Source organism: Thrips palmi, unplaced genomic scaffold (assembly GCF_012932325.1).
Source record: "Thrips palmi isolate BJ-2018 unplaced genomic scaffold, TpBJ-2018v1 HiC_scaffold_19, whole genome shotgun sequence".
NCBI lineage: Eukaryota > Metazoa > Arthropoda > Insecta > Thysanoptera > Thripidae > Thrips > Thrips palmi.
Genome location: NW_023144628.1, coordinates 10420229 through 10436073, shown reverse-complemented (window position 1 = coordinate 10436073; position 15845 = coordinate 10420229). Strand labels below are relative to the sequence as shown.

Sequence of the window (15845 nt, the reverse complement as noted above, 5' to 3'; positions counted from 1 at the left end):
GTCGTTAATAATGGTATTCCATGCCAACAGCATGGCTGGGGTCAGTACTACGAAGTTCTCTGTGCTGCACTATACACTGAAACAGCACCTCCAACATCAGAGAATCATGGTGGAAAGAGGGAAGGGAAGGACCACAATATGACTTGGATGAATGAATGGTGGTTTTAATTCATTGTTTGTCATTTTTTTTACATCAAATGTTGTTCCCTAGTCAGCATTTCTTATTACATTGCTAGCCAAAGTACGTCTACACAATCAAGCCCGTACAGCCATTTATCTATCATCAAGACAAACACAAACTCATAACAATTTTGCCACTGATTAAGGGAGATCTAGTGCTGAGCTGCTTATAAAGCTATCTGTGAGAATGTCTTACACTTCAGCCTTAACCGTTAAAGCTTAAAATAGTAGCCATGAGCGACAATTTTAGCTTCACTCCAGTTTATTTGTATTAACTTATACTCACTCCATGCCAAATTTGGTGAAACTAGATGATAGCCTGTTATGTTCAGTGGCAGACAATGGCAGGCCAAAGGTGTGTTAAATAGATAACATCACTCGCTTAAATATTGGGCATTGACTAAGCTAAAACAAGTTGGAGCACATGAGCTAGTATTTGTTATGAAAGATATTGATAACATTTTCAACATGTCATAGAATATGCTATAAAAATTTGATTTTGTTACCAGCTTGTTTCATGATATGTATAGTGAACTGACAAAAATCATGTTCATTCTATGGAATAACTCTATGGAATTATATAATATAGGTAAGGTACAAAGCCAGCATAAGGAACAGAAAAGTATTTGGGTTACAAAAATAAAATAAAGAATTTCACTCTAAGCAACAAGTGAAAGAAATTGAAGGATATGCGTACGGTGTGGGCACAGCCTCTTTTTTGTCTCAATTAAAATTTTGCAGTTTTCAGATTTTTTAACATTTGTAGCAGTATACTATACTGTATTAAGAATATTACTTTATACACTATATACACACACACACACTCACACATCTCATTCTTAAATTATTTGTATAATAATATATGTATACATATTTATAAATGTGTATATGCATACTACTACTATGTACATACATACATATATGTCTGGTAAAGTACACATGTTAGATACAGGCATCTTCATAAGCTAAATTGGGAAAGAATGCAGATGGGCCAACAGCCCTGTGGTATATCAACAGTGAAGTACAGAAGGAAATAAGGTGGGAGCGCGTCGAGGCCGGCACTCCGTAATGCTATTGGCACTTCTAATGTACCGTCACAACCAACACTAAAGGAATATTGTACCAAACAACACCTGCAGAAATGAGCTACCTGCACTACCTACCACAGATTAAGTACTTATTTTATGGTATCACATTAACACGTTCAAACAATTAAGTCACTCATCAACATAATACGTCCAACAACTTCCCCCTCCCATTTCCCCTCCCCATCCCACTCCCCTACAGAAACCTTATCTTTGTCCCGGCCAGGCCCTGGAGTCTGGGCTTGTCACACCCCATCAAGGTCCTGGTGTGGTCCTTTCTCCAAACTTTTCACTGAGATGCTTGTTCCTTACATCAACAAATATATACAAAAATATATAGATATAGATATGTTTCAGTGCGAGCGGGGAAGGCCTTGATCCTGCTCGCACACACAGCCGGCTAGTAAGTACTGTCTCTGTCTACCTACAGCATCGCTAGGGCCCCGCTAGTGGCCAAGCTAGTCAGGGAGGAGACCGCGCTTGCGTTAGAGCGCTAGCGTCACATGCGAACCTCGAAGGCCTTCACCGAGACCGGGTTGCCGAGGAAAGGGTTGGTGCTGCTGGCGTGCGAGGCGTGCGCGGGGGGAACGGGCTGGGGGTGGGGGAGGGGGTGGGCGAGGGCGTGGGCGGGGTGGTGCACCGCGGTGCTGACTTGCGCGTGCGCGTGCGGCGGCGCGGCCCAGTCCACGTTGAAGGGGTCCGTGGCCGAGGTGCCGTGGTGGCCGTGGTGGCCGTTGGCGTTCATGCTGGCCACGCCCATGTAGGATTCGGCCGAGCCCAGCGAGTACGCTCTCGAATGGCTACCCAGCATGCCAGCTCTCCTGGGCGAGGGGACGGGGGAGGCGGGGGTGGGGGCAGCGGGCTTTACCACCGTCGCGATCTTGCCCAGCCACTGCTCTGGCCGGGGTAGGTCCTTGGGGGGTACTGGGACGACCGTCGGGGCCGCGGGGACAGGGGACTCTGACGGTGCAGGTGGCGCGGGAGGCGCGGGCGAGGTGCTGGGGGCGGGGGAGGGGGCGGGGGAAGGTGCGCCGTCGGACCGCGGCCACAGGGTGGTGTTGGTCCACGCGAGGGGGTCCTTGGTGTCGATGGAAGCAGCCTTGACCGGACCCGTCCACAAGCCGTTGGCGGAGTTCATACTATTATTGTTGTTGTTGTTTTTCGATGTTATGCTGTCGAGCTGAAACAGAAGAGGGGATTCATTGTAGATTCAGCGTGTCAGCAGTATAAAAGCAGAAGCGGCGGCCAAATTTAAATTGAAAATTAGAGCACTCACCGAAAATTCGTCCGTCAGGGACAGGAGCTGTAGGCCCTGAGACAGCTGCTGGCACATGGCACTCACTGGGTCTGCGGGGGGCAGGGCGGGGGCGGGGGACGCGGACGGCGTGGCAGTGGTCCCGCTGCGACTTGACAGGGGAGACGACTCTGGGATGGGGCTCACTGTAAACAAAACAGATCGATCAGAGGCAGGTTCGGCGGGGCGAGAGGCGCGAAAGGCTGAAGCTCCCTGTACAGTCCATCCAGGTGAGGTGAGCAAAGCGGAACGCGAGGTGCGCACACAGTCACAAACACGGGCACGGGCAGCTAGATGTGTCAAACCCTTGTCGAACGACACTGAGCTCAGTGTACGCAATGTACTGTACGCAGGGCGGAACAGGGCGGAGCTACACGGGGCTAAGTCCCCGGCGGTTAGTACAAGCCGCACGCAAAGGGGGCAAAGACGGGGCGCGGGACTCAAGGACGGCGCGGCGCAGCGCGGAGACCCCAACGCATGGGGCCCACTAAAGTACCGGGCATTCGTACAGTGCAGGCAGGCACTTGCTTCAAGTGGGGTCTCGGGGTGCCAAAGAGAGAGAGAGGCTCGGAATGAGCCTGCCGAGGCGACAGACGTCTGCGTGTGGCGGGGGGTTGCTTTGGTACAGGGGGCACGACGAACGTGAGTGAAGGACGGGGGACTCGGGGGCGGCAAACATTCCAAGGCACGGCACGCGACACGTCCTCGACTCACTGGTGCTGCTCAGAGCGCTGGCGTTGGGCAAGGACATGAGCCTCTGTCGGCGACCTGGTGGAGGCGGCGGCGCTCCGGGCTGCTGGGGGACCGGCGGCGGGGGCCTTCGTGGCGCAGCGACGCCGCCCTCCAGGCCGCCCTCCACCCCCGGCGAGCCCAGCACGCCCAGCCCCAGCAAGCCCCCTTCTCGCCGCGGGTCAATGAACCAATGCGCCGATTAATGGTAAAGTCCACGACTCAACGAGCACACGGCCCCATTCTCGACCAATGAATGAATGAATGCATGAATGAACATGACCGAATGAATGGACGCTCGAATGAAGCACCGGCCGGCACTCACCTTGCGGTCGCGACGACTCGCTGGCCAGGCTGAGCGAGCGCTGGCGCTCCAGGTTAGAGGGCAGGTCGCCGATGCGCAGGGAGAGCTGCCGCTTGAAGGGCGAGGCCTGGTTGAGCTGCGAGAAGCCTCGGAAGGAGCCCTGCCGCTGCAGCATGGACACGGTGGCGTGGGGCCGCTCGATGGCGAAGGGGTTGCCCGCCTTGTGCGCCGGGGCTGCGGGCACGGGCTCTGCAACAACACGGCCGGGGCCGAGGAGGCCGAGGTCAGGCAGGGCAGGCGGGGGCTGTAGCCGGCTGGCTGGCACACCGGAGAAACGGCCGCACCGCGCACCTCGTCGAGGCCGTCCTGCACGACGTGCGACCGTTTCTCCGTCTCTCGTCTCCATCACATCCGTGCTGTACACTGTACAGTGGGGTCAAGCTCTACACGTGGGGGTTCTCGTCCCGGGTTACGTGCACTTCGACAGCTGCCCTCAAATTTCAGACCACCAACGACCTCACCCCCCGAGAATTCACTAGGATAGTTCACATAAGTACGCTGCTAAAAAAATAATTTAAAAAAAAAGGTTTTTGTGCGGAGACTACAATAACCTATGCCTATAGAAACAAGAAAAATAAAATGTCATTTACAGAAGTAACATTTGTGAACAGCTTATGATGGTGGACAGTGGCAGTGCCTACGGTTGCGAAAGCATGCGTACTCCAGGTCGGGTCCTGCAGCCTGCATCTTGCTGGCAAACCTAGGCCAAGGAATGCATTCGACGTGTGCTCGCTAGTACTACAGGTACGTGAATACCTACAAGTGCAGACAAAGTACGTCTCTTAGAGAGCCAAAATAAGGGAATAAGGAGATGAAAAATAAATAAAGGTTCGAGCAAGAACACCGGGGAAGGACGAGGGGATCATGCTAGATTATATGAAAAACAAACACGCTGCAAACAAAATGATGTCAATAAAAACCAAACAAAATAAACATTAGAGGATGGGTGAAAAAGAAGCAGCGAGGAAGACAGACAAGACTTAGAAAGAAGAAGAATGAAGACAGAGAGGGAGAGAGACAGAGACAGAGAGAGAGAGAGAGACAGAGAGAAAAGAAAGGCACGCAAATATACAGTAATACACATATTCACAGTCAGTCTGCACTCGGAGACAGTTGACACTGTACAAACATGCACCGGAATGCCACCATTCGCATCGCACCAAACGGGACAGGGGCCACAGGGGACGCGAGCCCGCGGAAGAGGCGGCCACGCGCTAGGTGCACCAAAAAAATAAAAAATACCAAAACTGGCAAGAAAACGATAAAACAACCTGGAAAGCAGAACGAAGGCATTGCACTATCCGTTGGGTCGGGCCAAAAAGTGCAATCCGTCCAAAGGTGCGGGTGGGGGATGCAAATGTACAACGCACGGCCTAGCCCAGCCGGCCTAACCCAGGCCCCCCTCCCAGTGCATCACCCCGCGGGACGCGGTGTCCCTCCTCGTCGCCTACAAAGCATGCTGCTAGTGCTCAAGGCTGCTCGCTGCTTACCAGCCCCAGCCGCAGCCACCGTGCCCACCATGCCCCCCGCCACGCCCACGGCACCTGTGGGGGCCGCGGGAGCCGCGGGGGCCGCGGGGGCCATGCTGAGCCCCGCCCCCGCCCAGATGCCCACCCCCGAACCCGGGAACGGCGGGGCCGCCATGTCGGCCGTGTTGGCCACTGCGGGCGGCTCGGCCATGCCCGAGGCCATGCCCGAGGCCATGGCGGCCGGCGCGGCGGACGCGTACGGGTCCAGGGGGTCGACGGAGTCTGCAGGCTCGATGGGCGCGATGGGCATGGCGGCTATCTCGGCCGCCGAGGGGCGGGCCACCTCCCAGAGGAACGGAGCTACAAAAAGACAAATCAAGGTCAGCACCAACGCGACAACCGGCAGAGTCCTATACTGAGCTGGAGGGAGGGAAGAGAGAGACAGAGACAAGTTACACGGGGACCAAAGAACTGGAAACGGGAGGCTCTTTGGGCGCGACGCCCGACGCAGTGCTGCCGCTACCGGCGCCCCGTCGCCGAGCCGGGTGCCCGGCGTGCCCGGCGTGCCCCGTCGGGCTGTGGGCTGTTCAGCGATGAATAACGCATTTGCCCGACCTGCTTTTCCATTCCGTGGCGAGAGGCTAGGAGGAAAAAAACCGTAGACATGCAGAAATAAGGAAAGAGAGATAAGGATTCGAAGAAAAGAATTGTTGAGAAAAACGTCACTCGGCGTGTGTGATGAGTGCGGGTTGGTGACGGCCTTGTGACACGGTAGCCACGCGGACACACGGAGTACGCTACTCACCGGCAGGTTTCAGCTCCTGGGGGTCGGCGAGGCGCTCGGTCAGGGAGGGCTGCCTGAAGCTGCCCGACCGGGTGAAGGTGGAGTCCTTGGGGTCGAACTTCATGGTGACGCCGAAGTCCTTGTCGCGCCGCTGCTTGCGCTCCAAGCAGGCGGCGAACGCGCAGCCCACGGCGTGGGACAGCCTCTCGCCCTGGAGAACATCAAGCGAGCCGTGATGAGGACGGTCGCCGCGGTCGCCACCCACGCCGCGCCGGTGGACTCCGGGCCGCTCAGTCTGCGCACTCACCGACTCACGCAGCGCGAGGAAGCCGTGGCACATCCACCGCCTCGTCGTGCCATCCCTGCAGATGTACGAGAAGCCCTTGTCGTGGTTGCGGTCCGGCGCGCAGAACGACACCTTCTCGATGGTCTGGTCCACGATCAGGCCCTTGGTCTCGTCCTCCACGACGCGCAGCCCGTCGCCCGACACGTACAGGATGGCGCGCACCCGCCGCCGCCGGGAGTTCTGCAACAAGGAGCAAGGAGTCAGACAAGTGGAATCGAACGAAGGCGCGATTTGGCGTGGGCGCGCCTGCGAAGCAGTGCGCCATCTAGACACTCATCGGGCTGCCGGGCGCGGACGGCGGCGCATTCGGAGCGCAGCTCGGCGGCTGAGCCTCGCACCAGCGCTCCAGATAAAGGAAAGGGGCCGTTGTGAAAGACGAAAGACGCCGGCCGGCCGGGTGAGCCGGAGCGCTGACAATGCGGGGCGCGGGGCTGAGCCTGGCTGTGCCTGCCCGCCGCGCGGATGCCACAGGGCGCAGGGCACAGGGCGCAGCACATGCCGCTGCATCCAAGAGGCCATCACAAAGGAGGAGAAAGACGCGACGCAGTGGAGGGGCTTTTCGGCGACGGGACGAGGGCCGCCGAAGGGCGCTGAGGGCTCTCGGAAGCCCGGAAGAGGGTCAGCACCGCGGTACGGCGGTATACGGCGGTACGGTTACGGTGTTACGGTAACCTGGGCAACGCGGCGCTCGGCTCGCCGGGATGGCGATCCTCTCCTCTCCTCGCACGTCTGCACGTAATTGCCTTCATTACGACAAATTGGCCAAAGCTGCGGCCCGGGTCTTCCCTTCGCCGCGAAGCCGCGAAGCATCGGACACTCGTCCGTCGGCACCGCGTGGCGCGAACGTACATCTGGGTACTGCAGGGCTCCGGCGGCCACGCGGCCACGCCCACGACGGCAACGTGACGCCCCTCGCCGCCCCCGCGCCTTGTGGTGAGCCTCCCGCCCTCTCTCTCGCACACGTCGAGCAGCCGGCGGGGGCGAGAGAGACAGAGAGAGCGGCATTTCATTTTTTTCTCAACACAGCCGGGGCCCGAGGCCCGTTACACGTGGCTGCGTGACTCTCACGCCACTCCGTGCACGCCGCGATCGTCTACCTCGCCGTCATCGCCGCACCGCCGGGCACGATCTGGCCCGCTCCCTCGGGCCGGCTAACCGCGAGTTCAAATCCCGGCGTCGTCCGATCCTCTTTTACTCACCCTGAGCACCTTGAGGGCCTCCTCGCACACCTGCATGCCCCGGGACTCGAACACCTCCACGCAGCCCATGTACTGCAAGAGAGAAGCAGGGTTACAGGGCGGTCGCTAAAGCGGCAGCAGAGGAACACAACACGGAGATATGGGCGCAAGGCGCGCAAGGTAGGCCTACCTTGACGTGGAAGCAGCAGGTGCCGGCCCTGACGGCCGCCTCGTCCAGCTGCCATTGGTGGGGCTTGGAGCTCTCCGGCAGCGAGGGTTCCTTCCGCCGCCGGAAGCTGTCGCGGAAGCTGCGCCGCAGTCGGTCCATCCTCCGGTTGGGGCTGCGCACCTTCTCGCCGCCACCGCCCTGGCCGCCGCCCTGGCCGCCGCCCTGGCCCTGCAACAACAACAACAACATCGGTCACACCACTGCCAGCAACAACAACAGCAGCAACAACGGGCCTAGCGGGGCATCCTCATTAGCCGGGCTGACGCGACCCCGCTTCCCGAGCAGCGATTCCGAACAGTCGTTCTGTCCTTCTTGCGCCCGCAGTGCCCCGCAGAGCCCCGCACGGGGCGCCTCGTAAGTGCGACAGAGACAGCGAGGCGTCCCCGGAAGCAGCCTCCCGCTATCTGCAGGCCGACGGCACTGCGGCACTGCCAATACCGGCGGAAGCGCGTTGCATCGCGTTGCAGCACCGCGACGAGGCGAGGCGGGCGGGTGGCATCACCAGGCACTACTTGATGACTCGATCGGGGCGGCGCGGCGTGGCGGCGCGGCGGCGCCCAGCAGAGCCCCAGAGCCACGGCGAGGCGCGCGAGGCGCGTGGAGCGGTGAGGTGGGGTGATAAGATAAGCGGAGTGCCGCGGCGGTACCGGCGCGCCCTCGCCAGCCACCTGCCGCGAACCGCGAACCGCGCCGCCACGCCGCACCGCGGCCATTTCTACCTGACCGAGCCGCGAGCCAGCCCCATATTGCACCTCAACATCCGACTTGATGGGGCCTCTCGTCTCTCTGAGGCATTCGGCGGGCGGACGGACGGGCAGGCGGACAGACAGACGTGCTGCTGCATACCGCCGCCGCGTTCACACCGCGCCGTGCGCCGTATCGCCGTGCCGGGACGCGCGTTTCACCCTTGACACCAATCTGCGTGGCGCAAAGCGCACGCAGCGCACGCAGCGCACGCACTGGCACACGTCGAACCGAACCAGAGCCGAGCGCGGCAAAAACAAAAATGAACCAAAAGCAAGACGCGGTCGTCACTCTCTCTCTTGCACTGGGACACAGGGTCGAGGCGCGGCAAAAACAAAAATGAACCACAAGCAAGACGCGGTCGTCACTCTCTCTCTTGCACTGGGACACAGAGCCGAGCGCGGCAAAAACAAAAATGAACCAAAAGCAAGACGCGGTCGTCACTCTCTCTCTTGCACTGGGACATAGGGTCGAGGCGCGGCAAAAACAAAAATGAACCAAAAGCAAGACGCGGTCGTCACTCTCTCTCTTGCACTGGGACACAGAGCCGAGCGCGGCAAAAACAAAAATGAACCAAAAGCAAGACGCGGTCGTCACTCTCTCTCTTGCACTGGGACACAGAGCCGAGCGCGGCAAAAACAAAAATGAACCAAAAGCAAGACGCGGTCGTCACTCTCTCTCTTGCACAGGGACACAGGGTCGAGGCGCGGTTCGGAATCAACCTGGAGTGCGCGCACGCGAGCCGCGCCGCGCAACGAGTTCCTTTTTCGAAAAACAGAATCCGTTTCAACAACTCACACACACACACACGCCTGTCGCAACGCGGCGCAGCGCCGCCGTGCTTCCCACCGGGGTGCACAATAAAGGTGCACACACACACACACACACACACACACACGCGCGCGCTGTGTCGTAAGGCCGAGGAGGCGGCCGCCCCGCACCGCACCGCCACCTCGCGCGTGGACAATTGAATGGACAAAAGAGCATCGGGTCGTCCCGCGCCGCGACGCGCCGCGCACGACACCTACACTGGAGTCGGACCGGCCCCTTTCTCTCCGCCGCCGTCATCGTGGACGTCGTGGACGCCGCGGACGTCGCGAAGGCCGTGCGGGGGACGGGGCGCCACTGCCACTGCAGGCAATCGGGGCGATTGCACCCACACAGACTCACACTGCAGTGTCCTTACGCGGAAGGCGGTCGGGTACACTCGGGGCGCAGGTGTCGCTCGGCGTCGGCTGCCTCTCTCGCGCCCCAGCGAGACGCCTCGTGCGAGAGCGAGAGAGAAGACGGCGGCGACGGTCCGGAGGAAGCCTGCTGTGCGACGTCCGGCAGCCGAGTGGAGTGCCGCCTACCCGGAGAGCGCCCCGCTCCAGTAATGCAATCGCTCCATTCCGAGTCCATCTCCCGGTCCCGGGAAAATGGCGCAGGGCACGCAGGGCACGCAGGGCACGCAGGGCACGCAGGGCACGCAGGGCACGCAGGGCACGCAGGGCGCGATGCACTTCCCTTGACGCGGCATGCAGCATATGCGCCCCGGCGGGTCAAGGAGGAGGAGAGGGGGGAAAGGGGGGGGGGGGGGTAGACGCGAAACGGATCCACCACCGCCTGTTTCCTAGGGCCGCCGCCCCCGCAGCGCAGTGCCCCTGCCCTGCCATTCCGTTCCCATCCTCCGCCCGACCCTTGAAGCTCGAAGCTGAAGCTCGAAGCCCCGGAGCGCAACGAGCTTGACTGGCCGGGCAGAGATTGATGCGCACACGCACGTACAGCGTGCGCGTCGTAAACAGCCCGGCGAAGGGTCGTTCCGTGGCTCTGTCTCTCTCGCACCCCTACGGGCCGCCCGGCCGCCCCGGGAGTGCGACAGAGACAGAGCGGCCTGCAGTGCAGCACCGCGAAATGCCGTCATAAAGGCGGGGAAAGTGGCTTTTTGGAGCGCTAATTGGACGGAATACGGCATAACGGCGTCTCTCTCTTCCTCTCTCCGGTGCTGCGGACCTGCGGGCGGCCTACCCGCCGGGCGGTCCAAGGACGGCCAGCCAGGGCGTAGCGGGACCGCGGCACCGCGCGGAAGCGGACCGGCGAGGCCCGCGCGGCGCGGCGCGGGTTCAACTCCCGGCCGGTGAGTCACTTTGCTCCTCGATCTGCGGATGGCGCCGTGACGTACCACCGGGAGTCTGATCTGATGCTGAAAGCGCTCCGTCTCTCTCACGCCGTGGAGCGTCCCGCAGCGGTGCGAGAGAGACAGAGAGACGACGGCGCTGTTCGCAGGTGAAGAAACAAGAAACCCGCACGCCCACCCGGCGGAGGCGTGGAGCCAGTGGAGCCCGCGCCGCGTGCCGCACGCCGCGTGCCGCGCGCTGGCGTGCCCGTTTCGCCACGCTGCAGGCTGAGTCCGAGGACCGCCTGCGTCGCTCCGTCTCTCTCCCGCCCACGGGGCGTTCCGTGGGGGTGCGACAGAGACTGTGCGACGAAGGCGGTCCTGGAGCGCGCGCCGCTCGGAGCCGCTCTCGGATGGGATCAGAGAGCTACTCTCCGGCGGCTCCAGGCCGACTCCAGTTCCAGTGGTAGTCTCGTTTCGAGCAGTGCTCTGTCGGTGGCGCAGTCGCGGGGCGCGAGAGGGACAGCGACGGTAGGGCTGCAGGGCCGGCCAGTGCGGCTCCAGCGGCGGTCGGTGCGGGGGTGCGCGGCGCGGCGCGGCGACGCAGCCTGGGCCGCACCGGTATATCGAGTCACCTTCGCGGCTTCGCGGCTCCGCGGCTCCGCGGCCGGCGAGGGCGAGGCTCCTCCCCGCCCTTCCCGCCATCTCATCTCGGTGGTCTCGGTCTCGGTTCGAAAGCGGCAAGCGACCGCTCAGCCCGCTCAGCCCGCTCGCGGCACGAGACTCAAGGTCAGGATGGAACGGCCGAGCTGCCGACGCTGTACAAGGCGCTGCCCGGCGCTGCCCCCGGCCGCCTGCTTTAACGACCAAGGTGTTCGGTTCACAGAACCGAATGTTTGGGGGGAACATCTCTGACTCCACGGCGGGGCGGGGCGGGGCGGAAAAATGATTTTCGCGATACCTGCCCACCCGGTCTCGAGGAGGATTCTGCGAAGAGGACGAGGAGGGGCACCGAAAGGGCATTCGAGCAGACGCCCCCGGCCCAGGCAGACATCCATGGCGACCGGAAACCATCACGTCGGAGAGGCACTCCGTGCGCCGTACTCCGACTCCGTGGCGACGGCGATGTCGGGCGGGGCCGGCCGAGCGGGGCAGGGCAGGGCAGGGCGGGCCCGTCCCGCCGTACCTTTTAGTGCCCTGCTCGGCATGCTCGGCGGGCACGCTGTGCGCGCAACGCCGCACGCTGTACCAGCAGAACCACATCGCGCTGTACAGTCGCAGGCGGGCCAGGCGGGCAGGCGGGCCCACACGCCGCCCACCGCGGCGCCGAGGTTGGCCGGGCCGAGGTCCGCGATGAAGACGCGTCCGCCAGGCTATTGACCAAGACGGCTCAGCGTCCGCCGCGCGCCGATTCTGCCGGCTGGCTTTCATTGCTCGCTCTCTCTCGCACTCACCGGGCGTCCCGTAATGCCGCAAGGGTGCGAGAGAGACCGACAAACGGCGAAGCACTGGCTGTGCTGTGCTGGTCTGCCGGCCGCTCCACGGACCACGGCACGCGCGTTTTCGGCAGTGTCCCCGCGTGTCGCCTCATTTGAATGCCCCCGCGAGAGGACGGGACGACGAGACGGAACGGAGGCGACTGCGATCGGCTTCTGGGCAGCACGGCGGTGCCTCGGCGGGGCCACGGCGGGGCCGCGAGCCGCGACGGGCCGACGGCGAGGTGACTATCGCACCCCTCTAATCAGGAAGTGGATAAGCAGCCACCACCTGCCCGCCAGCCCCGCCCCGCCCCGCCCCGCCCCCGGTCGTAGTATCGCCCGGCCGAATCAGTGGCCAACTGGACTGAACCGAACCGCGCCGAGAACCAAGAAGGCCGAGACTAGCGAGACGCAGCCCGGCCGGGCCGTGGCGAGCCGGCGGGGGCCTCACCGCCTCCTTTGCCCTCAACGGGTAGCTGCTGACGGGAAGGGGGGTCAGCCCAGGGTCAGGGATACCGGCCCGGCCGGCAGGTGGGCCTGTGGGGCCTGCGGCCTGGGGCTGCCGGGGCACAGTGGGCCAGAAGCCGGTGGAGGCGGCCAAAACTCTAGACGCGTTTTGAGCTCCAGAGTCGCTAAATGGGACTCGAACCGAACGTGTGACCCCACCAATGGACTGCTCTCCGAACGAGGAATCCATTGGTGGGGTGACACGTTCCGTTCGAGTCCCATTTAGCGACTCTGGAGCTCAAAACGCGTCTAGAGTTTTGGCCGCCTCCACCGGCGTCTGGCCCACTGTGCGGGGGCCCAGCCGATGCCCACGGCCCCGCAGACGGCGACCAGACCGACAGGCTCGCCAAGCGAGCTGCGGGTAGCTGCGAGCACAACACGTCGCGGCGGTGCGGCCCGAACTTGCCCGGACTTCTCACGAGGACTATTCCCAGGCCGGCTTCAATGACGCCTTTTTTCGGCCGGCCCGGCCCGGCCCGCCCGGCGCCACGCTCATGAATGGCCCGCGAGGCTTGTCGGCGCGTAGCGGGGCCGGCGGGGCCCCAGAGGACGGCGCCGGCGCCGGGCCGGGCCATGTCCGCCGCGATCTAGATCCTTAACAGTCATTATCTATTGGCGGTCCGCGGGGCAGGGAAGTGCACGCAGCGCCGCGCCGCGCCACGCCACGCCCAATGTAGCGGCCGGTGCGCTGGCCGAGCCCTTGCCTCGCCTTGCCTGCACCGCGGGCTGCAGCGCCACTGCACGCCAGATAGGCGGCTTGTCAGGCTTATCGAAGCGAGAGCGAGGTGCCGTCGGCCGTCGGATGGCGGCAAAGCGTGGCAAGGCGACACAGCGGCGCAGGGCCAGTGCGCAGGGCCAGTGCGCCACACGCCACTGTAAGCCCCATCACGCCGAGGGCGAGGTGGCAAGGTCCCATCGGCCGGCCAGCGGCGTGGCGCCGCGTGGCGCCGCGTGGCGCGCTGCTGATTCAGAACAGGGCGACGTCGCTCTGCCTCTGTCGCACCCTTACGGGACGCCGCGAAACGCCCCACGAGTGCGAGAGAGAAAACACTGCCCAGCCTGCTGGCGGCGCGGCATGCATCAGTCGGCGGCCAACGCGGCCAACGCAGTGCACAGGCATCGATTTCACGCCGACTTTGCAACGCAGAGCGCGGCCGGCCGGCCTGGCTGGTGGGCAGGCCAGTGAAACGGAAAGCGGAACCGTAACGCCCGTGTGTCGGTCTAGGAATTTTCAGCATGGAAATGAGGCACGCGTTCGCGTTCTCGGTTGGAAAAGCAGCCCGCCCATTCCGCCCTCGGCGGGGCGCGAACCCGGGACCGCGCCGCGCGCTTCGATCGGCGCGGGGCCGTGACGCACCTGGGACTTTTGGCTCTGACAAGGAATAACGGCCTCGCTTCGAGTGGCGCCAGTATGCCAATACGTCACGGCCCACGGCGCGAGGCCCGCGCGGCGAGCAGCGCGCGCGTCCCGCTCTGGAGATCGACATTGGCATCGACAGGACAGCGCGGACTGACTTCTCAGCGAATCGATTTGACTCTCAACTCAAACCACATCCACTTGGCATGGCGACCCATGGCGGCCCATGGCGACGAGACGCAGGGCCTCGGCGTCCGCGGCCGGGCCCTGGGCCCCGGGCCCTGGCTGCCCCGTCCCTCCGGGGGCATGGCATGCACGGGGTGCCGCAGCCGGCATGTTGAACGCGGAACGCGGAACGCCGCGAGGCGACACGAGCCGAGCACACAGGCCGCCAAGCCGAGCCGGGTCGTGCCGAGCCGAGCCGGGCCGGGCGCGCCATGCAGCCCTCGCATTGATCGCCGCCTTACCCAGCCTTACCCCTCGGCTGGCCGCCTGGCTGCCTGCCTGCCTGGCGGGCCGCCCTCGCCCCGAAGGGCCGCGGGCCGCAGGGCGCAGGGCCGCAGGGCGCAGGGCCGCAGGGCGCAGGGCGCAGGGCGCAGGGCGCGGGCGCAGGGCGCAGGGCGCAGGGCGCAGGGCGCAGGGCGCAGGGCGCAGGGCGCAGGGCGCAGGGCGCAGGGCGCAGGGCGCAGGGCGCAGGGCGCAGGGCGCAGGGCAAGCTGCCGCAGCCTGGCCGGCCCGAGGGGCGAAGGGCAGGCCGGGGCCGAAGGCGTAAAGGCGAAAGCACAGCTCCAAACGAATGCGGGGCGCGGTGCTGCGGTGTCGCAGAACACACGGCGACACTGCACTAATAAGGGCACGCCCCGGACCCTTCCAGCCACCGTCCTCGTCCGCCCTCGTTGCCACGCGTGTCGTTGGCGTCCTTCATTCACGCAACGTTATCGGCGTCCTGCAGCACCACGCCGCCCGGTGCCAAAGTCCTCCCGGTTCCGTGCCGCCCGCGCCACCAAGACACGCCTTTTTATGCCCGGCGCGCGTCACAGCCGTGTCACGCCGGCCCATTCATCCGTCTCACACGCGTCACTCGGCCGTCACACCAGCCGTCACGGAACCGCGCGGTCGCATCCGTGACGGCGAGCGGCGGCGCCGTAGCGTTAACGGTATCAGGTGGAAGCAAAAGCAATCACACGCTCGTCAGCACACATCAGGCTCGTCACAGCCTCGGCACGGTCTTGTCACAGTCTTCTTGTCACATGCGTGGGCGCCACGCCGCCGCAGCCAGCAGGCATCGGGGCGGCGATGCGACTCGGCTCGCGGATAGGACGAGAGCGGCGGCCCAGCACCGTCACTCCAATTACCTGGGCCTCGGCCTGGGCACGCTACGCTGTCTTCGCGGACGCCACGACACGCCGCGACGCGACTCGCACACGCACTGCAACGTGTCCAGGGGGACACGGTCGACACGGTGGACACGGTCGTGCCCGCTAGGCTGACGCGCCCGCACAGGACACACCGTCCTCCGTTCTCTGCCGCGGACAGGCATGGACTGCCTGAGAGCCTGACTCAGCCCAGCCAGCCCGAGGGGCAACCGGCTGGCCCGGCGAGGCGGGGGGCGGCGCGGGGGGGCGGCGCGGGGGGCGGCCCCTCCCCTGTCCATGCCTTTCCCCCACCTATAGCCTCACTTACGCCCTGCTGCCGCCCTGCTGCCGCGGAGCCGAGGCGGCCCGGAGCGCGGGGCGGGGCGTGGCGGGGCGGGGAGGGGAGGGGGCAGCCTTTGCCGTGCCGGTTAGCGTGGCGGTGCCACCGCTGCTGCAGGTACTCCTCGCCGCGCCACGCCCCGCCACGCCCCGCCACGCCCCGCCACGCTCCGCCACGCTGCACCAAGCCTCGGCCCTCGGCCGGCGTGGGGGCGAGTGCGTGGGGCGTGCGTCGTCCCAGCGAAGCTGCTCGCAAATCACGCAACGGACGGATAGAAAGACCAGTCGGCAGGCCGTCTGCCTTTGTCCGCG

General features: G+C 63.6%; 1 protein-coding gene across 2 annotated transcripts in view; it reads right to left on the bottom strand.

Annotated features, from left to right (window-relative positions):
* Nucleotides 1-139: 139 nt before the first annotated feature.
* The window catches only part of LOC117645691 (protein numb), a 54154-nt gene continuing 38448 nt past the window's right edge, over nucleotides 140-15845 (bottom strand). Inside the window, exons 1-8 of one of the 2 annotated variants that reach the window (XM_034386021.1) lie at nucleotides 15195-15369; nucleotides 7620-7826; nucleotides 7451-7522; nucleotides 6213-6431; nucleotides 5927-6116; nucleotides 3614-3841; nucleotides 2542-2705; nucleotides 140-2445 (exon numbers count right to left, since the gene is read on the bottom strand). In XM_034386021.1, the coding sequence (XP_034241912.1) occupies nucleotides 1765-2445; nucleotides 2542-2705; nucleotides 3614-3841; nucleotides 5927-6116; nucleotides 6213-6431; nucleotides 7451-7522; nucleotides 7620-7757 (1692 nt within the window). In that variant the 5' untranslated portion in view covers nucleotides 7758-7826; nucleotides 15195-15369 and the 3' untranslated portion in view covers nucleotides 140-1764. Of the gene's footprint in view, nucleotides 2446-2541; nucleotides 2706-3613; nucleotides 3842-5926; nucleotides 6117-6212; nucleotides 6432-7450; nucleotides 7523-7619; nucleotides 7827-15194; nucleotides 15370-15845 lie in introns of those variants that run through there. The other variant, XM_034386020.1, reaches the window with a different exon arrangement.